Raw genomic sequence first — 25,056 nt, forward strand, 5'->3', positions numbered from 1 at the left:
AAAACATAAATACCTCAAGCATCAAGTTTACTGCAAACATAAATGTAGGAGCAAAAAAGAAAGAAGGAATGGACCCTGGAGCTGGTCTGGCACTGTGCTACGGATAGCCTCGGTTACAGGTACCCTTCAGTAGAGTAGTCCTTCCTGCCTGTGGTACTTAAATATCTGTTATTATTATAAAAATATCAATTAAATAATATTATTAACATAATTATCTTATGTTATATATAATTTTTAGGGAGGAGGTTTTTACACCTGATGCAAACCGTATGGGAGAACACATGAACTGTAATGACCACCTTTTCAAGTGGACTTGGGCATGGATGTGTTCACACATATCAAACGAGCAGGACTTTGGGGTGAACTTTAGGATCACTTACTTAGGCTAATGTAAAAGCCCCCTTACTGCCTTATATTCCATTATATTTTTATACTTTGAATTGTCACTTGTATTTCCTTCACATAAATGAAGGTATTTCCAACATAATTTGGTGCATTAAAAAAATTATCAGAATACAGAAAATTGTGTTTGACGCTGAAAATGTCCTACCCCCCCACTTTCATATGTTCCCCCAAAAAGGCCCATTCTGAGCCAAGAAAATATATATATATATATATATATATATAAAATTATACTATAGCCCTGGGTGGAGATCTCAACCCCCCAATGTTGAACCCAAAGTTACGCCCTTGATCCATACTTTGATCAATATTGTTCAAACATTGCAGACATATAGTTATCTTATCATATTGTGTTATACAAGATAATAATAAATTATAATATATTAATATAATAAAGCGTCCTTGAGCAAGACACAGAACCCAGAGTTGCTCCCCGGATGCTGTATGTGGACTGCTCCTAATGCTTAGGATGGGCTAAATGCAGAGATTTCATTTTACTACATTGTACTGTATGATTGTATGTGACAAATATTAAGTCTTCTTTTTTCTTAATAAACAGCCACTAGGCTGCACCAGAGGATTTCAGAACAAGATATACTCTTTTTTTCTCAGGGATCTTGTGTCAGCCAGTTGTCACAGAAGCAATGATGTTAGTAGTCGCAGACTGAGCACTGGTTATTTTAAAGATAAGGAAAAAAAAAATTCTTTGAAAAGAATTTACCTCAGCGTGGATTTCAATCATACCAATAAACACACAAAAAACAATGTCAAGTAAACTACATACAGTATATTCCTAATGTGATTGCCATTGGACAATTCTACATGATGACCAAGAACCAAATAAAATGTAATTTAGCACAACAAGATAAGGTCATTATAAACTGTAATTATGAATTACTGGGATTTTAAAATTAATTAACACTTTTTTTTTTTTTTTTTTTTTTTTTTTTTTTTACAAAAGAACAGAAAAACAATTAAAAAGAAATACAGATAGAACTGTTACAGGACTGTGTGACAGAACATAGCTCAGTAAATACAGGCTTTCGGCACTTTGTTGTGGAAGAAAAGTATAACTCTCAGTCGGTGGTGAAATCAGAAGAATTTTAGAGGTGTCTGTAGTCTCATGACGTCGTAGTCCCATGACGTCACTGGACCATTCTACATGACAACACGTCGTCAGGTTGCTAAGTTAGCTTGTGAGCTAGCTGCACTTAGCGGACCAAATGATGTGGCTAGAGAAAAACACGGGTTTGCTACGTGTCAGCCATAAAACAACCATGGACTCAGAGAGATGAATCGACTATGTCAGATATTGTAAAGACAGCTCCGGACTCAGACTACAGGAGAACGGTAAGCTAGGCCTTCTCTAGCCACTATGCTAGCTTCACTTAACGTAGCTAAATGCTTTACGTTAGCTACATTAAGCTAATTAGCTAACGTTAGTTTGCAGCATCAGCACCAGACACGTTAACGTTACTGTACGGCCAACGTTACACCTACACAACACTCAAGAAGTTAACTTAACGTTCGTCTGCCTGTGCCACAATACTATTACAATTACTATTGCAGTGTCAGTGAGCTTTAACGTTAGGCTCATTAACATTAATCAGAGAGCTGACGTTAACCGACAGGTACGGACAGACAGACAGACAGACAGATGCTTGTTCGCTGACTGTAGTGGCCTGCACATGGCTGCATGCTCATCAACAGCCTCTGCTGAAGACACCGCCAGATTCGTGAAACTTGCTATCAGATTTACAGGTTAATCACAGGAGGTGTTCAAAATCAGAATCAGCTTTAATGGCACAAGACAGTGTGGACATATACAGGGATTTTTGTTGCTCTCAAAGTAACGTTACACAGAAATGGACATGGCTAAAAACAAGGAAAGAAGCAAACAAACATTTGACTAACGTCACTGTGTACAGATATAAGTTTGTATATTAAAAAGTGTACATTACGGGAGAAAGGGGGAGGGGAGAAATGGACTTTTCAGCATGAGCCTGTCTCTCTCAGCCCCTACCATTATATCACTTTGTCTGCTATTTACACATGCACACAAATAACGTTACATACACAAACAAATGCCAACAAAACAAACAGCTCTATAAGGACTGTAAACAGTCAGACAATTGTGCAATGCTAAAGTGCAAATGGTGCTGGAATAAATAATTATTAATAAAACGCGTTGCTTATATATCTGAGGTAGTTGGATATGACGGTGTATTTTTGTAACTTTTCGTGTTTAAACTATGTTTTTAACACTATAAGATATATCATTTACTTTAAAGGCAGATGCTTGGTGTTCCAGGGTTATTGCACAGCTATGGTTGAGTGAAGAGATTTATTTGTAGTCACTTTATTAGCTCATTTTCATATAATTGTTAATATTTGATGCACGTACGTCACATCTGTCACCAAGAACACCTGATCGTTCACCAGCTTGGTATCAAGAGCTTCCTATAAACAATGCCAAGTGGTGTCAGGCTCCAGCAGGACAGACTGCTGAACGGATTGGATTAGGCTTCTTTCCGGCTGTCATGTTGGAAATACTTCAACCAGTGTCATACCAGGTTTTGGTGCCCTGTTAGTTTGTAACAAGAAGTGTGGATTACAGTGCAAAAGAAGTCCCAACACAATTGTGGATGGAAAAATACAGGTTTTAACTGTACACCATCAAATATTCATAGACTACAGAAGCCTTACTCAGGACTACTTACTAACAGGAGAGGCATAGTGACATAAATGTGACCTTTTTATTTATTTATTACCCGAGTACCAGCGGGCTAGAAGATCAACAATAGTCGCTGGTGACCGACTTTGACATTTCCATGTGTACAAAGCACAGCAACAATAACATCTAAAAAGTGGCAGAGTGAGGACACAGCCACAGATACCCACAATAAAGTGCAAAGTGACCAGACATGTTTGAATTCATGACCAACATCTCTTCCATCGTAACACAAATTGTCCCCATCAGCAGCATAGACATCATCATTTTCATCATTATCCTCATCATCATCATCACCACCATCATCACCGTCCACACAAACCACATCATATCGCTAACTAAACTACACACTTTGCCAAGTGAATTGAGCAGACTGATCTCAGTAAGTGGCGTATGTATGACACGCCAATTCGTATGCCATTTTGGCATGTTATCAAGACGCATAATCGCTTTTTAGCGTGTTTATCAACGCCATTTGGCCTCCATTGACTTACCTTGCGATTGCGTGTCAATTTACGCCAAGTTCTCCTGAGAAAAGAACGGTAGCGAGTAGTATGAAAGCCCGAAAATCAGCATAGGGAGGTTGGTTGGGGTGGTGGATGGGTCAGACGACGCAGGACTTTCACCCAGGAGACCGGGGATTGTGTCCCGCGTTTCACGTTTCCTAAACCTAGCCGTCGTTTTCTTCTTTTACTAAACCCAACCGTCCCGTTCTTCTTTTACTAAACCCAACCGTCCCGTTCTTCTTTTACTAAACCCAAACGTGCCGTTGTTGTCCTGCATCCCGTTATTGTTTTCCTAAACCTAACCGTCCTTCTTTTCCTAAACCAAACCTGTCCGCTGTATACGGCGTAGACATTACACGCGGATAGCTCAAAATGCGTACAGATAACACGCCACTTGGCTTTAGAAAGTGCCATCTATGTTTACGCAAAGTCATGATGTCACGTTGGAATTGAGGGGTTACTACCTCCTCCCCCAGACCGAGTTTACAAGTGAAATGGCTGTGGGGATGAAGGAGGGCTTGTACCTGTTACTCGTAATCACAGGGAATCTGAACCTAGAGCCAGAAGGCAAAATCTGAAATTCCAAGTAAAGGGGGTGATCGCTGTCGGACAGAATGGCTTCAGCCTTTCTCCCTACTTGTCTGTTGAACAAATCAGTTAGCATACTCTGCTGTACCCCCAAGATCTTGCTGCTCACTTTCACTGTCCTGGATAGTGCGTTTTTGGCCTTGATGCTGAGGTTCCTGTACCAACAGATGGCTTGTGCCTAAAATCAATACTCATGTCCTTAGTTTTTCTTACATTCCGTTGAAGGAATGAACTGTCACACCACTGTACAAACTCATCAACAACAGGACCATGGCTGTTTTTCACCAGCATGAAGAAGACTGGCTATGAATCCGCTGTCGCAACGGCTGCGACAGTTATTAGTACAGAGAATACAGAGTAGCGGAGAAAGGACGCAGCCCTGAGGGGACCCTGAAGATGGGCTTAATTCTCCTGAAACGCATCCATTCACCCTCACTCTCTGAGTTCTGTTAGTTACAAAATCAAGGATCCAGCCCGCAATATTAAAATCTTAACCAAAGTTCTTGAATGAGTTTATCGATTTAAAATGTGGGGTTGGATTGTATTAAAAGCAGACGAGAAATCCACGAATAGCAGCCTGGTGTGCGTTTTGATATCCAGATGTTTAAAGACTAAGGTTTAGCAGAGTGCTGGTAGCATCTTCTACCCCTCGCCCAGTCCTATAAACAAACTGTAATGGGTCAGGTTTGGTGGCAAGGTCTCTTTTCAACAGTTTTTTCAAAAGACTTCATGACAAGGGAAGTCAGAGCAACAGGCCTAAAATCATTAAAAACCTTTGGAGGATTGTTTTTGGCCACCGGGATAACTATTGACTGTTTCCAGCTTTTTGCCACCCTGTGCTGGTTGAGTGACAACTGAAAAATGTAGTGGAAGATGGGGGGGCTAATTGTTCTGAACAGGAGGTGAGCAGACGGCTACTTATGTTGTCAGGGCCTGGGCTGGGTCTGCGCTCTCTTAGTTCCCTTCTAGTTCATGTATAGGCCCTTAAATAATGGAAACCACTTGCATTAACATTCCTACTTCATGTACAAAAATACTTTAGGTGGTTTGATCGATCAGTTAATGTCTACGTATTGACCTCAAAGAATATTTTGCAGATTAAAAGCCCTTGTGGCTGATACAGTGGTGCTCATAAATTTATGAACCCGTGCTAAAGTTGACTAAAAAGAGGAATAAAAAAATATTCTTTTGGAAATTGTTCTTAATGCCTTAATTAAAGAAATGAGGAAAAATCCAACCTTTAAGGACCCCAATTTTCTTTGTGAATGAGTAATGTATCGTAAATAAATAAATGTTCTTCCTTAAAATACAGGGGGCATAAGTAAGTACACCCCTATGTTAAATTCCCATAGAGGCAGGTAGATTTAAAATAGCCCCACATCATCACATACCCTTCACCATATCTAGAGATTGGCATGGTTTTATTTCAGTTAGCCTAATAGCTAGTTTGATTTGCATTGAGAGATGATCTTATGGAAAGTACCCCATGCCAATCTCTAGGTATGGTGAAGGGTATGTGATGATTTGGGGCTATTTTAATTCCAAAGGCCAAGGGAACTTTATCAGGATGCATAGTATCCTGGATCCATGAAATAACTGGCCTTTTAAAAATAAAAATCTGCCTGCCTCTATGGGAATTTAACATAGGGGTGTACTTACTTATGCCCCCTGTATTTTAAGGAAGAACATTTATTTATTTACGATACATTATTCATTCACAAAGAAAATTGGTGTCCTTAAAGGTTGGATTTTTCCTATTTTTTTTTTTTAATTAAGGCATTAAGATCAATTTCCAAAAGATGATTTTTTTTATTCCTCTTTTTAGTCAACTTTAGCATGGGTTCATAAACTTATGAGCACCACTGTACTACAGTATGTGACTTACATTGTTAATACATTGATTTGAATGATGTGCTGAACTGCTCATTCTTTTTCAGAGTATTGATCAATGTTGAGTATACCGAAATGTCTACTAAATTTAAAATTGAGAAGATAAATTTACTTTTGAAGTTGACTTTGAAGTAAACTTTAATCACTGCTTTGCACATTTTTATCAGTCAGAAACATTGTGGTGGAATTTGGTACCCCTCTTAAAGTTCTTCAAAAGTCTATTTCGTTCAACAAAACAATAGGCCGGGACATTTTTGAAATGTCACAGTAGGAAAAGCACAGAAGTACATAAAATAAAATTACTGATGGCTGAGTTCCATTTAGCTATTTCCGTTTCAGGGTCCTGCTGACTCACTGTTACACTGTCACACTGTCGTGATCACTAGGACACCTGACTAGAGCAGAGCCATTGTTATTGTTATTAGTAACACCTGTGCTTTTCCTACCATGACTATAAGTCCAAATGACTGCTGTGAAAAAGGCCTATTTAACATGACGTTTTTAGGCTACTTGTTTCAGAGTTGCTACACATGATAGTGTGTGTCACTTTAATGGAATTATTTATTGTTGAGGTTAAGGTTTCTGGAGGGCTGTGGTTGTGGGGGTCTTCCCCTAAAAAAATGTGATGTTATTTGACTAAAATCGATGTCACATAATTGAGACTTTAAGATCATGTGAGAAACACACGCACACGCACATACACACACACACACACACACACACACACACACACACACACACACACACACACACACACACACACACACACACACACACACACACACACACACACACACACACGTTTGTTTCACTATCTTTGTGGGGACCCGTCATTGACATAATGCATTCCCTAGCCCCTTACCCTAACCTTAACCATCACAACTAAATGCCTAACCTTAACCCTTACCCTCACCCTAACCATAACCTAATTCTAACCCTAATCCTAAAAAAAAGTCTTAACCCTCAAACAGCCTTTTAACCTTGTGGGGTCCAGCATTTTGGGCCCCACAAGGCTGTGCAGACCCCACAAGTATACTGTATTCCCTGGTTTTTGGACCCCACGAATATAGTAAAACAAGCACACACACACACGCATACACACTAGAGGTGTGAATCTTCACTGATCTTTCGATTCGATTACGATTATGTCAGCGATTCGATTTGATTCGATATCTCAATGCATCACGATGTGTCAAATACATTTTTCTATTAAAGCCATATAGGATATTTAATTCATAGCTTTTCAAACTTCAAAAACAAAACATTCTGCAGTGCTCTAATACTAAATAAACTTCCTGAATGTGCAAAACATAACAGAATATGTAAACAGAAATGTTGTTAGGCCTACATTAAATTGTAAACAGAAATAATCGATTATGGCCCCATCGATTATCGATGCAGCATCGTCCATGTCCACGATTCAATGCATTAATTTCAACACCTCTAATACACACAGGTTGTAGCTTTGCACGTTACACTCAGGCATTCGTAGTGAACATGACCTCATACACTCTTTGATTAAGCCATCCTAATCGACTCTATGCAAGAGGAAGGAAAAAGAAAAGGTCAAGGAATCATTTGCCCATCAAAAAGTTAGCATGTGAAGTACAGTGACCCTGCTCAATTGTTAATGGACCACTGTGAGGAGCTGTAAAGGTGCAGAATTTCACTACGGTGATGAAGCCCATTAGGTCTTTGGGTGTAACGTGAGAAACGGTTGGTCCCGGAGTTAAATTGACACTGTGTGAGATCTGTGTGACACAACTCTGATATCAGGCTACATAAATCAGATGTGCAAGTCAAGAAGTATTGCCCTGAAGCTGCACAATTGCAGGTGGATGTGGAAGTGTGGCATCAGCCCAATGAAGTAGGAGGAAGTTGCTTAACATACAGTTTGAAGTATTCCAACTGGTTACTCAAAACCTATTGAAGTGGTGTTGTAGCTGAGCGTGCTGATGCTCATTTGCCGTGTGCTGCTGATCACAGTGTGGTTTGTAACTAAGCACCTTGGATCTTGGATGTGCTCCTAGCTCCCACTGTTGTCCCCCAGGCCCTGCCCACCTGCTCCCAGAGGTGCAGTGATCAGACTGACACATGAGCTGCCGACACGGCGGCTCACTTTGCACATTTCCCTCTCACCCCTGGGTTATCCTGCCAGGCAACGCTGCTCACACTCCTCATATCTCATTTGTGTGTGCACCTCGTTACTGTTTGCGTTATCAGCACAACCAAAGCTTCTGCTTGTAAGCTGTTTTTCTTGTCTATTTTTTTTTCCATCTGCCTTTGTCACACAATGTTTATTCACACATTTCAGCTCCTGTCATGGCAGCTGGTGTCAGCATACTGAGTGACCTGCCTTACCCCAGGAGTGGAGCTTGCAGTGGAGACATCAGCACAGAGATGGAGACAGGTAGGAGAGCTCTGCAACACAAATACAACCCAAGAGAAGCTGCTTGATTTTATATTGTTACTTGCAAAGCAACGGCACACGACTGTGTAGACTTGAAATGGTTGGATTCAGTGAAGATAATTGCTTTGTTAAAAGTGTTGAAGACAAGATGTATTACAAGGGTGACAGGGTGGCATTTTGTAATCTTTCATGTGAAACAACCAAAAGTGATTTGCTATGAGAAGATTTGTTATTATATATTATATGTATTATTATATTTTATAGTATACTTCAGATTTGACAGCAAATATATTATCTTACAAGAATTGTTGCTTAAGTATGTATTAATAATGTTACAGGTTAAGAAACACCCATCCACTCCATTTCCATCAATAAAAGAAAATACCAGTATTGATCCTGGTTATTAGTGTTTTGTGAATAAGACTTCTGTCATCATGGATGTGACGGACCGCGTCTCTTAAAAAGACATAACCCTGATAGTTATTTATGAGGCAAGTGCATCTTTTGCGATTTTTCATATCTTTTTTTTTTTTGACAATTTCTACATAATGCATTCTGAGATGAAGTTGTTTGTTGTATTCAAATGGGTGTGGTCTGGACCTCTGACAATGTGTCTCTTTTAAAGTCAATTTCCTTTAGAATTGATGCTTGATGGATGAAAAAACAAAATACACAATTTATCTGTAGACAACAATTTCAATTAGCCTATTTTACTCAATAAAAACAAGGGGGAAAAGAAAACCTGATCATAATTGTCTCGATATAATATAATTGAAAATCAATCAACAACCTAAAACCTCTGTAACAGTAAGTAACATAAGTGATGGGTATAAATGATGAATACAATTGGTTATAACTAGGGCTGTCAATCGAAAAAAAATATTTAATTGTGATGAATTGAATGATTGTCCATAGTTGACTCGTGATTAATCGCACATTACTAGCAATTTATTTGATCTCTTCTAAATGTGAATGTGGCACCTCAGTTCACATTAACGGTACATGCAAATAACGCGCGTTAATTTTGACAGACCTAGTTATTACCTGAAATAAATGAAAAGTAGGGATGCACCAAAATGAAAATTCTTGGCCGAACACGGTTATCGCCGGATTTTTTTCATTTATTTTGCCAGGTTTTTTTAGCCTAGAAATCTAGACTCACTCTAGCGGCAGCAAATGTAATTTGCAGCCAGTGTCGTCTAGCAACTCTCCGTTGGCTTGCGAGCTGGAAAAACCAAACTCTAGCTGGGCCAATCACTTCGTGTATAAGAGTCGGTGGGCGGGCTTAACATAATGACAGCAGAGTTGAGACGGTTTTGCGTGAATTCCCCTCTACTTGAAAACAAATTAGATGGCTGCTGCTGCTGGCAAACAGCGGTATTTGGAATCGGCTTTGGCCGCGACTCTGGAAGACTTGGAGTTAAACTTTTCTTTGAGGAAAGAACAAAGAACGGCACTGAAGTCATTCTTAAAAAAGGAAGACGTGTTTGGAGTTTTGCCGACCGGATACGGCAAAAGTTTAATCTATCAACTAGTGTTGCTCTGGTTGGTTGTAGTGCTATCCTATTGCGTGCAGAGGGAATTTGAAAGACAACCGTTTATCTCACCCCTCGGATTGAGCCCTGCCAATGGTGAGTTCCCCAGACCCAACGTCTTGATGTGAGTCTGGCTTGTCAGGCTAAGTTTTTTTTACCACCATTGCATAAATGTAATAGTCAACATGTGCTTTTTTTTTTGCCTTGCTTTTCAAAGAAAAAAAACAATTAAAAAACTACAATTTAAAAATATTTATTTAACACTGAACATTTTTTCTGAACATTCCAGCAGACACTATACCAACAATGCACAATATATGGAGTCAGATTTATGTCATATCTCACAAGCGCAATAAAACAAAATTTATATAATTATATCGGCACAGCAGCACAGCAGAGCGAAGTCTCGTTAACCAGAGCAGACGTAGTAACGTCGCTCGCGAAACAATGTCTTTAATTATTTAAATGAAATGAGCTGGTTTGACCACGGAGATGCAAGAAATATGCACTAGTCCACAGAGGACCTTCTTCCTGTATTTACTTTTTTGCTCCCACCCCAGACACATCCGACTAATAAGAGGGGTGAATGTTCTTGTGTGATTTATAATGACGCATTTTAGTACGCTTAGATTTTTCCAGGTGTGAAACCAAACCGAACGAAGGGGAAATCACTTTTACCAATTTCATCAACTGATTCGGACCGAAGCAAACAAACTATAGGTGTGAAAACGGCCATAGTCTACTTCTTCAGGAAAAGTGGCAGGTTGTTCCTCGTGAAAAGTAGCTTCTCTGCTTTCTAAAATGAAAGTCGGTTCCTCCTTACGAGAGTAGTGTAAGTTAGAGAGTGAATGTTGAGGATGTGAGGTCAGTGAGTATGTGGAGCGGGAAGTGAGAGTAACTTCGCGTACGAGTGCTGCTGTGTATAAAATAAAACCACAAGCTTCTCGAGACATGGTGGCTTCATCTGTTGTTAACGGGATGATGGCGGTGAGACGGCAGTAAGACGAGTGCTTAGGGACCGTCTACAAACTACAACACCGAAAAAAGATACAACAAACATATTTATTAATTTAATGATTAAATAAGGTAGTGTCTCCAAACTTACCTCAATTATAACTTGTATCCTGCTTGTTGTACTACAGCACTTACTTTAAAAAAAAATAAGTTAAATTAATAAATATTTTTGTTGTATCTCTTTTCGGTGTTGTAGTTTGTAGGTCCCTAAGCACTCGTCTTACTGCTGTCTCACCGCCAGCTGCTCATAGAGACCAAAGCCATCAGGCAAGTGTTATTTAAATAAACTCCTGGTGTACTTATACAACTTTCCAATGCCTCATTGTATGAGTACAGAACCTATTACTGTACTACTGTAGAAGTTTGGTACCATTATTAGTGGGGTAATTTACGAGATACACCTTTGGTTCCATTAGCGCCTGCACTAAGCCGTTCGTCTGATAGCGCTAACTCGTCCAATGTTAGACCAAGGGAAAAAAGCTTCTGGGAGGGGGGTGGTTGGCTCGAGGTCATGGTGCAAAGGACCCTATGGTGAAATTACTCCGAACCATCCCTTTAATACTGGGTGATGACACGCGATGCCGCGCTAAACCATCTCTCGCTGTCGGTGCTTGGGATCGGAATCGTTATACATATATAATATTTCGACAGCGCTTCCACACAGCCGACATGTTTGCTGCATTTCTAAAGCATGCGCGCCTCTCACTCTACGCTGGTTGCTATTTAATTGCGTAATCAAAAAAACGTAATTGTTCGGTAAACTTTGTTTGGCCTTTTCACCTATCCAGCCGAACACCATTGTGGCCATAACTTGTGCAGCCAGCCATCTCATGCTTCCTGTTGCTGCTGCCCTTTCTCATCTCTGCTGCTGCCACACAGAGCCAGCAGTATAATTCCACCTCTTGGCTTCAGTTTGATGGTGACCAGCTGAATGGTTGAGCAGGCTTCAAGCACAATGTCGGTATTACAATAAGATAGCCTTGTCTCCCATTGATACAGCTCTTTTGTTTTTGATATTCAAGTATACAAAAATGATTAATCATGAATTAATCATTAACATAACCTAAATCGTTGTCCACCACCAGATGTACAGCATTTTCCTCTTTCATTTACAAGCTGCCTGCCTCAGGTGTGTGTGTGTGTGTGTGTGTGTGTGTGTGTGTGTGTGTGTGTGTGTGAGAATTAAATAATTAAATTAAGGGTACAATTCTAGTGAAATGTCCTCCTATCAGCTCCTTCATCATAAAGCAGAATGTGGCCGTCAGAAGGGCGCACAGAAAAAGGTTCTTTTTGTGTGTGTACAACATTCGCCCACATCTACCTCACACTGACAGCTTTGGAGGTGGTTGTCATGGTGACACTTCCAATGCTGCTGATGAACAGATTTTTGAGGTTTGCCAACGGGTGATTGTTGTGTGATAATTCACCACGGGCTCAGAGCTGTTTGAGCTTTTGTTATTTTAGCGATGCGGCAGTGAAGTCAGCAGCACAGCCTGCACTGTGAGACGCAGCTGCACCAAGGACGACACACTTTAGCTTGGGAGATGACGGGCAGCGCGAGGAAGCACAACCGCAGGCACTCGGCCTTGGACATCCTGCTGAAGGTCCTGCAACGTAGACGCAGCTCTGCCCTGGAAATCCTCCTCCTTCCACAGAGTCATGGTAGCCGTCAGCGTGAACCAGCCTCACCCTTCCACTGAATGCAAGATCAGGAGATTTTGCATTTTGCATTTAGGGCTTTGAAGATGACTTCAGCTGCAATGAAAGCATGCACTATTGTCAAATTGTTCTTATGTTTCTTTTTTGTTTGTTTTTTTTACTAGCCAGTACTAGGGTCCCTACAGCAAAGTACACCAAGATGGGGGAGACCCTGAGACATGTCATCCCCGGTCACATGCAGTGCTCCATGGCCTGTGGAGGGAAAGCCTGTAAATATGAGAACCCCTCTCGCTGGAGTGATGAGGAACAAGCTGTCAAAGGACTCTACTCGTCCTGGTACGTCCTACAGCCACAGTACCTTTTATACAGACCTCAGTGTTCACTTACTTTTCCTCTTAGTGCTGTGCTCGGTCAGTGTGGGTCATTGAAGTCCACATCAGTATAATGAAAAGCCAATACATTTGTTCCTTTTTTTTTCTTTTGCACTATGATCTGTTTTTAAAAAAGGAATCATTGAAGTGAGAGCTTTAGTGTCAGTGCATCAGGGTCTTTGGTATCTTTAGCTCTTCAAAGTTGTGTTTTAAGTTGCTAAACAAGCCTAATTCACCATTATTATTTATGGTTTTGCTATATATAACACAACTCCCCCTAATTTGTCATATTCTCCACTTACAGGATTACTGACAACTTGCTAGCTATGGCAAGGCCTTCAACTGAAATCATAGAGAAATATAATATAATTGAACAGTTTCAAAGGTACAGTAGTCTCCTTTCACACCTCATTTGAATCTAATATTTTTTATTTGATTCTGTATTAACATTTAGGCTAACAGCGAAATGAAAGTTGGATGTGTTGTAATGTATGTGTTGACTTGTCTGTTGGCTTGTGGGTTGCTCTGTACACTGACATGGACCTGTTGCTGTGCTCAGCTGTGGTTTGAAGACGGTCATTAACCTGCAGAGGCCCGGAGAACATGCCAGCTGTGGCAACCCGCTGGAGCAGGAGAGCGGTTTCACTTATCGACCTGAAATCTTCATGGAGGCAAACAGTGAGTCTCTATCCATCCATCCATCCATCCATCCATCCATCCATCTATCCATCCATCCATCCTAAAGCAGAATGTGGGGGTGGGGGGCGGTGCTCAAATCAGCATGATAGAACCGTTTGAGCACAGGATGCTCATCACTAAAAATAAAATTAGCACAAAAAGTAAGGAAATTAGTTTTTGGTAGATTATTTCTCTGTGGTAACAATGCTTTTTGGCAATAAATCTTATACCGTTGGAAAACCTGTTTAGTTCCCTTTCAAATAGTACCCCATTTGTAAGGAACATGCATTTGTGGGATGAGCAGCAGCGCTGATTATTTGGGTTGCGCCCATGAAAAATTTGCCAAATCTTCTATGCCATTGCCAAACAGGCTATTTTGCTGTTGCTATTGACACTTGTTTTGACCTTCTGGCACCTGTGAGCATGAGCCCTACTGCTGTAAGTACAGCTACAGTCAGTAAGTGTCTGCTCCAAGAATACTCAGCGCTGCTGCTCATCCCACAAATGCATGCTCCTTACAAATGGGGCACCATTTGAAAGGGAACTAAACAGGCTTTCCAACGGTATAAGATTTATTGCCAAAAAGCATTGTTACCACAGAGAGATAATCTACCAAACACAAATTTCCTTCCAAAAACGTTTTTTACATATTTTTTTTTTATCCATGAATATAAATCACGAACCACAGTGAACACACAGAAGCTCCAACATATTTATATTGATTCATTGGATGATTTGGTGTTATTATACAACACCCTACAGTTATTTGAAATGTTTGGATCACATCAGCAGTACTGGTAAGTCAGTGACACGGCGCTCTGTTAAAAATAACATAACATGTCCGTTCACCTGATCGTAGTTACAGCGCAACACAGCAATGGATATAATAAACTAGAGATGTTCGCTCCGATACTGCCTAAAATGCTGGTATCGGTATCGGGAAGTACTGGAGTTTATGCACCGTTCCGATACCGCGTAATAAAGCCCTAAAGAAAATCTACGTTAAGTAGTTTATTTTTTGTTATTTTTCCGTTATAACTGACTGTCAAACTGGATAAAAAAAGAAAGTTCTGTGGCATTCATTGTTTGTGTTTGTTCATGTTTCACAAAGAGTTTAACCTGAGCCAGACCGACAACAAAGATAGAAATCATATCACATCCATACAGGGATAGTAGTATACAGTTGTTAAAACATAATAAAATATATGACACACTGGTATCGGATCAGTACTCGGTATCGGCCAATACGCAAGTTCAGGTATCGGAATCGGTATCGGGAAGCAAAAAATGGTATCGGACCATCTCTACAATAAACATGAAATATGGTCTGAAAATGAATGTGATGTGAATGATTTGATATACTCATAGGACCATTACTTTCTATTTTACAGAAGAAGCCCATGCAGTATGATGGACTTTATAAAAAAAATATGGAGACAAAATGCATGTGGCGTGTAATTAAAGCGGCTGCACCACACATAGTATTCAAAGAGTAATATTTAGACATACCACCTGCTGGATGTAACTGTTGCTTATGAGTCAAAAACTCCAGAAGAATAGCTGTTAGCAAAAACAGCTAGCTAGCTGACAGCTAAACTAGCACAAACGCAAATACTGATCTAAGAGCAAGACAAACGGTTCAGCATCTTCACAGGCTGCTCCCTCACCCATACACATCATTCAGTGGTTGGACTGATCAGAGATCAGAAAAACAATACAGCAGCTTTGTATCATCGAATCGATTTTAACACATTCGATCATACAAGCTATGATCGAATGTGTCGTCTAATGTTGTCTAAGGTGACAATGAGAAGAATGGTTAATCCCAGTATAGCTTCAATTCAAATTTATTTATAGTATCAAATCATAACAAGAGTTATCTAAAGACACTTTACAGATAGAGTAGGTCTAGACCCATAGACTTAATATTAATGGACAGCGCATGTGTGATGTCACCCATTGGTTTGTGGAGATCTGCTATGAGTCGTCGAGTTTGCCGTTACGGGGGCAGCCATCCTGGTTGTGGATGTGACGATTTTAGACGAGAGGGAAGAGTGAGGGAGGAGCTGCTTACACTCTACGTTACGTTACACACTTTCACTGGCAAACACCCCCTGCTTTATCGCTGATTTTAAAATCAACGAGACCATAAATCAAAAAATGAACATCATTCTGTGTTGCAGAAGACTTAAAACTAGCGATTGAGACCATAAACTCATTATGAAAATGTTTACTGAGGTAGTAAATCAAGTGAGAATTCCCTGCTGGAATTCAGATAGAATGCAGATTTAAGGCACTTCCGCATTTGCAGCACTTCGCCGAACCGGATGCGTTGTCCATTAATATTTACAGTCTATGTCTAGACCACACTCTATAATTTACAAAGACCCAACAAATTTCCCACGAGCAAGCATTTGGTGCAACAGTGGTGAGGAGAAACTTCCGGACAGACCCAGGCTCTTTGTAGGCGCCATCTGCCGCTGCCGGTTCGGACACAGACACTCATACAGATATACAGATATAGAGAAATATGATTCATAATAATTATAGCAGTTGGAGTGATGGACAGTGGCAGTTATAGTAACAATAAAGATAGTGGAACTATGACCCTAAATAATAGTTGAAGTTCAGGGCGTTGTGGGGCATACTTCAACTTCAGCTTCCATTGCCACGCAAGAAAGACCCGGAGGGAATGTTAACATGTAGTTACACTGTGGAAGGAGTAAAGCCTGGTGTTTGTTTTGGAGCGACGGATTCAACTTCTGGCGAAAATGCTTCTCAAACAGATTTCCGTCTGTCGTGAATAAATCTTAGCGCCATTGACTTCTGTGTTTACATTCGTGATTGCTCTCTGATTGCATGTGACTGGAGATGGTGATTGATAATGATTGTTTGATTTACATATTACTGAGGGCTACTAGCTGAGACCTTCCTTAGTGGTAGTAGCTACTAAGAATATATATATATATATATATATATATATATATATATATATAAAAAAAAAAAGGGTTTAGTTCACTTAACATGTAAACTAAAGCATGACTTTATGTATAAATCAGTGTTGCAATACATCCCTGATTTGTACAAGATGAAGATGAGACTGCGTGACAAGAGAATAATGGTAAACGAGTTTCTGTGGAAGACATTTTATTTGTATATTGCCATTCTACATGCAAATGAGTAGCAGTAACAGGTATTGGATTAGGGACTCAGCTAGATTTAAGATTTTCCTCAGACCATCAATGTTTTGTGTTTTGACTGTGTCAGTGTGATCGCTAGTCACCAAGTAATTACAGAGGGATTCCACGTGTCTCTGGAGGTTGGCAATCTAGATTCCTCTTCCTAACAAGCTCTCCTGAGATATTTACCCAGGTCACTTTATCAAGGCATCAGCTGCACTTTGAATAGTGCTGTCTTTCATTTAACGCAAAACAAAAAAGCTGTCGGTATAGATATTGAATAAACGTACAACTCTCTGGAGCTCCTTTCAGACATGAACATCTATGTTAATATAATTTCACAGGCCAGTCTTATATCCGAATAATCAGAAGTCACGACGGCAATCTTACTAGGTCAACCTGTAATATTTTCATGTCACGTTCAACATGGCACAAGTGTGAATGAATGCCGTCAGATTAAGAAGGATAAAAGGCTGCAGAAAGAAATATGAAATGCATGTCTTGTTCCACCTTCTAAAATAACTGTAATACAGTTATTATCTCAGTCTTTATTCTGATGCACAAATCAAATCAAATCAGTGTAGGGGTGGTTGTAGCTCAGTCTGTAGGGACTTGGCTTGGGAACCGGAGGGTCACCAGTTCAAACCGCCTTGCGGACCAAATACTAGACCAAATAGAGTGTGGACTGGTAGCTGGAGAACCCCCAGCTGCTCGCCTTTAATAGGCAGCCCTCTCACTCTGACATCTCTTCATTAGTGCATGTATAGGTCCTTATCATGTGTGTGTGTGTGTATTTCAGGCCTGTGTGCAATAACTAACAACACAGTGGAAAAAAAATTGAATATCCCCTTGGGGGAACAACAAAGTAACACTTAAAAAAACAGAAAACACTGCGAAATAACTCGTTTTAAGTTGTTGAGAAGATTCCTTTCATACCAGTCTATCTGAAATAATTTCCCCGTGCGTGGTGAGCAGTGTGATGTATTATCACTGAAAAAATTCTGAGGTAGATATTGATCGGCTCTGAATTATTCTGGCTTTGTGTATTTCAGTTTATTACTACAACTTTGGGTGGAAGGATTATGGTGTGGCATCTCTGACTACAATCCTTGATATGGTGAAAGTCATGTCATTTGCTGTCCAAGAGGGGAAAATGGCTGTCCACTGCCATGCTGGTCTTGGAAGAACAGGTTTGTAACACGGACAATTTGGCATTGTTCAAATCCTCATTTATGCTTGTAAGATATCAGATTCGTATTTTTCATCATATAGGTGTGTTGTTGGCTTGTTACTTGGTTTTCACGTCCCGCATGAGTGCTGACCAAGCCATTCTGTTTGTGCGAGCCAAGAGACCCAACTCCATCCAGACCAGAGGCCAGCTGCTGTGTGTCAGGGAGTTCGCCCAGTTCCTGGTTCCTCTCCGAAGCGTCTTCTCCTGTGCAGAACCCAAAGCAAGTGCTGTCACCTTGTCCCAGTACCTTACCCGGCAGCGCCACCTGCTGCATGGCTACGAGGCTCGACAGATGAAGAATGTGCCAAAGATCGTCCAGCTGGTGTGCAGGCTCCTCGTCGACATCGCAGCCAACCGACAGGTGGTGATCGAGGAGGAGCGGCTGGAGATCCCCGACCTCGCAGCCGAGGTGGAGAAGACCGTGTCCCAGCAGGCCCTTCAGCAGCTCGGGAAGGAGATGAGAGGGAAGGGGATTCCTGTTCCACCTTGTTCATCTCATCCTCTCAGCCCACCTGCTCTACAGTCCAGACCTCCTCATGATCAACCTCTCGCCAGTGACAATGAGCTTGACCCTCTGTGGAGGCAGCAGAACGTAGAAAGCCCTCTGAAGTCCTCCCTGTCCACAAACAGGAGCCTCAGTTACAGCGATTCTGTCCTTGACCAACTTGGACCACAGCAGCACAATTTAGGAAATCTGAAGAGCAACAAACCAATCAGGTGCCTGATCAAACATTCCTTGTCTCACAGTAGCCTTCCAGCCTGTATCCCTCCCAGATTCTATGACCTCTCTCTTCAGGACATCATTAGCAGCATTCGGGGCCACAATACAGAAACAAAGCAAGACACGGGATCCCCCTTATTTAAAAAGCCACTACATCAGGGGCTTCAGAGTTTGTCTTTAGATCTGTCCGAGCAGGGAAACAAATCTCACTATGATGCCACACTGCCAGCCTTATCAAACAAGAGCAAACTGCTTACCAGTGAGGAGCCGCCAGATGTGGAAGTGTCAGCAGGTGGAGCAGACGGAGGGGTTCCCTTCATCACCCTCCAGTCTGAGCTCTCCCCAGAGAGCAGATGCCTGCTGGTGGCCAAAGCTCTGGCCATGAACCTATCAGACAAGGATTACACCTCCAAGGTCTCAGTGTGGCAGGTAGTGTACCCCATAAAATACTCTCAAATATACCATGTAGTCGCATGAATACTTCTGTTATTCTGGACTCTAGTCTGGAGTCAATGCACTAGTATCATCTAGAGTTGGGTCGATTTTCGGTTTCACCGGTCCAGTCCGTTGCACGAGTCTAAACCAGGTAGATTTGATGCTAACCAGTTGAACCGGCATTTGCCACTATGTCACCTTCTGGCAAATTAAAAAGTAGCTGACATTAGCAACCTGTGCCGACGCCGTCACAGTGCTAAATTCAACTTGTATTGCAACAGTGTTGAGCAGTAGCCTAACTAATTTTAATACTTCTCAATAGCATAGCTTAGCTCTTGTATTAGTTGTGTGGTAGCGTCCACACAAGCTACATTTCTGAAGCTCAAGCGCAGCAGAGCTTTCTGCAGCGGTCTGAAATAAAATTGCTGATGATCACTGACGCCACTGACGTGTAGTATGTCCTGTTCATTGTTGTATAAAAAACAGTTCTGTTGTAGTAAACTACTTTTGCCATGTTGCTGTAGCTTAGCTTGCTATGTTTGTTTGGAGCCAACATTAGCTTCAGTGTAGCGAAGCTTCATTTAATGTAGAATAACTGGTAGCTTAGCTTACTAAACTTTCTAAGAAGCAGCCTAACAATGGTAAATAAATGAACAGAACAGAATTTGAAATGAGCAGATTTATGTCATATCTCGTGAGCACGAGGCGTGCGTTGCTTAGGCGGCTGCCTAAACTGCAAAGTGCTGCGAGTAACCCTGATAATAGTCTGAACAATGTATGTAGCCCTTTGTATTGATTACACCTGATAGCCTATAGTTTTAGGCCTACTGTAAATTCCAACATTGGCGTGAATCTACAGAGGCAGGTTCCTATATGATATGATTTGATCAGATTTTTATTATTGTGTCATGGATAAATAATATGTTCAGCCCAAGCAGGCTAACAAGACAGTATTATTTAGAAAAAGAGCCCTTAAAACCAGTGTAGCATCCTATATTACAAATAACAAATTAACCATCCTGATGTTTTTTTCCAAGCATTAGAAACTGTATACACTTCTCTCTCTCTCTCTCTCTCTCTCTCTCTCTCTCTCTCTCTCTCTCTCTCTCTCTCTCTCTATATATATATATATATATATATATATATATATATATATATATATATATATATATATATATATATATATATATATATTACCTTTGGACAGAGCCAGGCTAGCTGTTTTCCCCTGTTGCCATTCTTAATGCTAAGTTAAGATAACCGGCTGCTGGTTCTTGCTTCATATTATATAACGGACAGACATAAGAGTGGTATCGATCTTCTCATCTAACTCTCAGAAAGAAAATAAATGAGCGTATGTCCCTAAAATCTTGAACTATTCCATTAATGTCAATACGTCCTGGTAAATTGATGAGACTGCAAGCTTCTGCATGTCATGTCATGGTATCTGCTACATCCCTTAAAAAGGACACTTGCACAGACCAACACAGTCACTACTGGCGTTCTGCAAATGTCCTGTGTCATAAACGAGAAACACGGTTTCCATTATCTGGTTAGATGAAAAAAAGAAACCCATTTTTTTTCCCAGCTAGATTTTTGAGCCAGTGTCTTGGCCATGCATACAGTACACACGACTGGGTTTCTATCGGCATTGTACATAATGCATCATGTGCAGGACAAAGACTTCAGACACAGAAAGTATTGCTGTGACAGCAGGGTGGCAAGATGAAAAGAGAGATTGTTACAGAATTCATCCATGTATTCAAAATAGTTATGTACAACACTAGTTATTTCTCCAACTACAGGGTCTGTTCTCTTGAAGCATGCATTATGATATCATTAATTATATCATAATTAACTCACAGCTGTTTTCCTGCAATGATACCGCTTTTTGCTGTGCACCAGGTGCCTAATATCATGCAAGCATGTTGCCCAGCAGTGTTACATATTCCAGTAAGTGTTGTTTCTGGCCTTCCTCATGATCTATATGCATATTTTAGGGCAACCAGGTTACTTAGGTTTGATGTATAACCATATTTTCATCTGGTTTCTTTTTGTGATCAAAAGGTTCTTCAATGTCAGATGGTAGAAGGATAAAAATAGGTAGCCAGTTGACAAAGCAACCAATGTTTATCCACTTCAATAAAGCCAAAAAGTAAACAGACACTCCCAAAGCACCAGGAGGGAGAAACTGTGGCACTGAGATACAGTTAGAACTCTAATTATCATCTCCTCAATACTTTTCATTTGAACAAATAATGGGGGAAATGTAATCTCCAGCTCTGCACATGCCATCCTTTTTGAAGCAAAGCTGTAATTCTGGGAAATGCTGGGTGAAACCCTTGATCACAGGAGACTCTAATTCCCCCAGTGTGACACTCAGGATGTCGCTTCCTCTAATATTCTTTTCAGTATGAGCGAAGTGGCACTTGCTCAGCTCTTCAGCTAATGTTTAAAAATAAAAAGTTATCCACAGTTCACTTTGTGTATGACGAATACGCTATACAACACACATTCACAGCTCCTATGCATTCGTTTTCAACCCTAAAAACACACCCGTATAGACTGTGCTCATTGTTCATCAATGAGCTGTTATAATAAACAAAACCGTAACTTAGCACATTGTTATTCCTGATTTAAACCTGAATTTCTTGCCCTCACAAGAAACTTGATTTCAGTATGCTCTATGTTGTGATGCAGACAGAGCTGAACTCCAGAGAGGGAGCGTGGGAGAGGCTGTGCATGGAGAGAGATCCTCTGGTCCTGTCAAGTCTGATGTGGTCGTGGCTGGAGCAGCTCAAGGACCCAGTCATCAGCAGAGAGGAAGTAAAAGCCCTCTGCGAGAAGAACGTAAACCCACAGAACGCCCTCGGCTCACTAAGAAAGGTAGCTGGGTTGAATATCTGTTCAATGCCTTTCTTTCAGACAGCTTTTAACACAGCATCCAGTAACACTGTAAAACTAGTTATAATGGTGTTGAGTGTGTTTTCAGTGTTTTAAGTTTTAAAGGCATTTATACAGCACCTTTTCTACTTTACTGGACAAAGTGCTTTACAGATAAAAGAAGAGAGGAAATGGTATTCAGTACAGCCCTACTCACAATCAGTGAGGCTGCCAGATCGGAACACAACTGAAACATATAAACAAGACCATGTGTCAACAAATGATGGATGGTGACGGTAATCCGTGGGCCATACGGATCAACACTCATGATTCGGAATGCATGTGAGCCGCGGATTAATTTCAAAGTTTAACCTTACATTTTTTACTGTCACTGTAACTTAAAGTAGGCTGATAAATCTCTATAGAGGGTTGCCCTGAAAAGATACAGGCAACGCAATTTTCTGTTCACGTGAACAGGGCACGCTAAAATCAATTGTATGTTCATGTGAATGGAGCAGTTTAGAAGCAGTTGATGGAGACGTCATGGCTACTGGAGGAGCGGAAGAACTCGAAAAGCTGCGGCGCCAGCTACAGAGCGCCGTCGTATCGGCGGCAGTTGGGAGTTAAGTTACCCGAGAATAGGGGGCTTTGAGCCGGGTAGAGTGCACCGCAAGCTGCCAGTCATTTGAGCGGACATTACGGTTAAGCTTAGGCGACAAAAAGTGAGCGTTATGTGCCGACGACAGTTAAGTTTAGGCACCAAAATGACATGTAATCTGACAGCGTCATCCTTGTTCTTGCTGCTGCCAGGGCCACAGACTCACGTTGCTGTGTATCCTTGACTGCGCTGCTCATCTCCTGCCGATGCCTGAAGAAGTGGAGAATAGTTTTCTCAACCAAACAATACAAGCGTTTACTCAGGTGAGTATTAACTTACGGTGTATATTAAATATATTAAGTGTTTTGCATTTCATTTTTTTATTTTTCTTCGTTCTTTTCCTCTCCAGATTGACCCTGCCTCAGAGAAGAACAAGTCTTTATACACAACACTTAAAGCAATCCTGACTCCCATTCTTCATGAGCTGTGTGACAAAGCTGTGGAGGAGAATGAAGACTCCTGATCCAGCTGCAACAGACGACAAGAGGAAGACTCACAAACAAGTTTCCACTCTCATTTTGGGGCATTATTGTATTGTCAGTCAGTTCCTTGCATCAGATACCACTGAGATCTGCCAATCTTTAGTCTTTAGGGTATTTGAAGACTATGTCATTTAAAGGTATAGCATTTAATTTTTCTTACGCTCTAAATAGACTCTAAGCACTGCCATTCTTTCGGTTAACGTGCCACTGTGCTCCGTTTTGAAAGTATTTGTTTGTCATCTGTTCTGTAATATTTGTGAGGGACTAGATGTGCTTTTGTTGTCGAACTAGTTTCTAGGAAAATGACTGAGAAACGTTCTCATGATGGTAATGTAATGTTATTTAAATGTGTAACTCGGCTGTCAACGCTGTTGGTCTTATTTGTTATTTAAACCCAAATATGTTTTTACACTGTGTATATGCTAAAATGTGTCTTATTTATTCAGATCTTATTTGAAATGCAGCAGTCAGTTCAATAACTATAAGCTGATAAGTTGAACGGTTGCTTTGTTTGTGTAGAATGTAAAGTGTTTTTTAGAGGAAAATGCAAACTGTGGCTATTATGGCAATGCAAATTCAACAGGCCACGGTCCATTTGCTTTTCCAATCAATTTGTTGTCCTTAATACTGCGTGCACCAAACACCTCTTACTGTTCTGTTGTACATGCATTTGTCAAACATCAATATCTGCCTCCACTGTTACAGTTGGCGAAATGCTCTCTGCCTCAACTCAAATGGCCTCTGCCTTGACTCCGTGTCATGCTGCTGGTGTAACATCGCCGTGTGTGTGTGTATGTATGTATGTATGTGTCTGTGCGTGTGTGTGCGTGCGTGGGTCTACACGAATCAGTGGCCGCCTCTCGCCTCAAAATGTCTCATATATGGAATGTAATCTAGATCTGCTGACACATACTAGATGTGGAACACTTATGATAGTAATAATAATATGAAGGACACAAGTGGGGACTTTTCAACAATAACTATTTTTTCATTGTTAAACAGGCTACTTCTTACAGAATTAAACACAAGGTACTGCAAGCTGTGTGAAGTGTGTGCAAATCTTTGTATGGACATTTACCATTTAGGCTTATCAGCAGTTGGGCATACAAGGGGAAGGGAAAGTGTGACTCCTGATGTCACAATGGTCGAAACATCCAAACCCATTTTACTCTAAAGAGGTGGTCACCATTGAATCTCAAAAGTGCGCGTTATTATACAAATGCCTCTTGGGATCAAAGAATATCATCTTCAGAGCTTTACTCACAAAACATAACGTTATAAGCGATGCAATACATTCATACAGTCATTGCTGTGAAGGGAATACTATTTCACATGAAAAACTATGTTGTGTATGTCAATTCAACATGATTTTGGATCTTAGAAATGTGAGACTTCTCACAGTGTCACTTGTGATTCTGTGTTTATAATGCCATCATGTAAGTAGGCTCATAAGCAATCATAATTCATGATTATAATGATCAGTTTGTTGATTTCATACCACCTGTTATTACTTCTCGGTTCAAACATCTCAGCTGAGTAGATCAATTAATTATTGACATTCCTTAAAAACAGCATGCAATGATTTTTAAGAACATATTTTTCTTATTTGTGAGACAATTAAAATCTATCACAAGGCTTGATATATGGCATTGTGATCATATTATTGATAATGTTTCAATACCA

At 40.6% G+C, this 25,056-nt stretch overlaps 1 protein-coding gene across 2 annotated transcripts; it reads left to right on the plus strand.

The window, feature by feature from the left end:
* The first annotated feature begins 1,489 nt into the window (after window positions 1-1,489).
* On the plus strand, window positions 1,490-24,411 carry ptpdc1a (protein tyrosine phosphatase domain containing 1a). 2 transcript variants are annotated; one of them, XR_004105051.2, is made up of 10 exons: window positions 1,490-1,752; window positions 8,432-8,527; window positions 12,900-13,071; window positions 13,411-13,491; window positions 13,666-13,784; window positions 18,016-18,153; window positions 18,236-19,344; window positions 22,029-22,236; window positions 23,044-23,154; window positions 23,241-24,411. XR_004105051.2 is itself a non-coding variant. In XM_031300220.2 (10 exons), the coding sequence occupies exons 2-10, from the start codon at window positions 8,440-8,442 to the stop codon at window positions 23,352-23,354; spliced, it is 2,118 nt and encodes a 705-aa protein (XP_031156080.1). In that variant the 5' UTR covers window positions 1,490-1,752; window positions 8,432-8,439; the 3' UTR covers window positions 23,355-24,411. The 2 variants fall into 2 exon arrangements, 1 of the variants encoding a protein (XP_031156080.1); XM_031300220.2 differs by having other exon boundaries at window positions 22,051-22,236.
* The last annotated feature ends 645 nt before the right edge of the window (window positions 24,412-25,056 follow it).

This window comes from Sander lucioperca, chromosome 6 (genome assembly GCF_008315115.2).
Source record: "Sander lucioperca isolate FBNREF2018 chromosome 6, SLUC_FBN_1.2, whole genome shotgun sequence".
NCBI lineage: Eukaryota > Metazoa > Chordata > Actinopteri > Perciformes > Percidae > Sander > Sander lucioperca.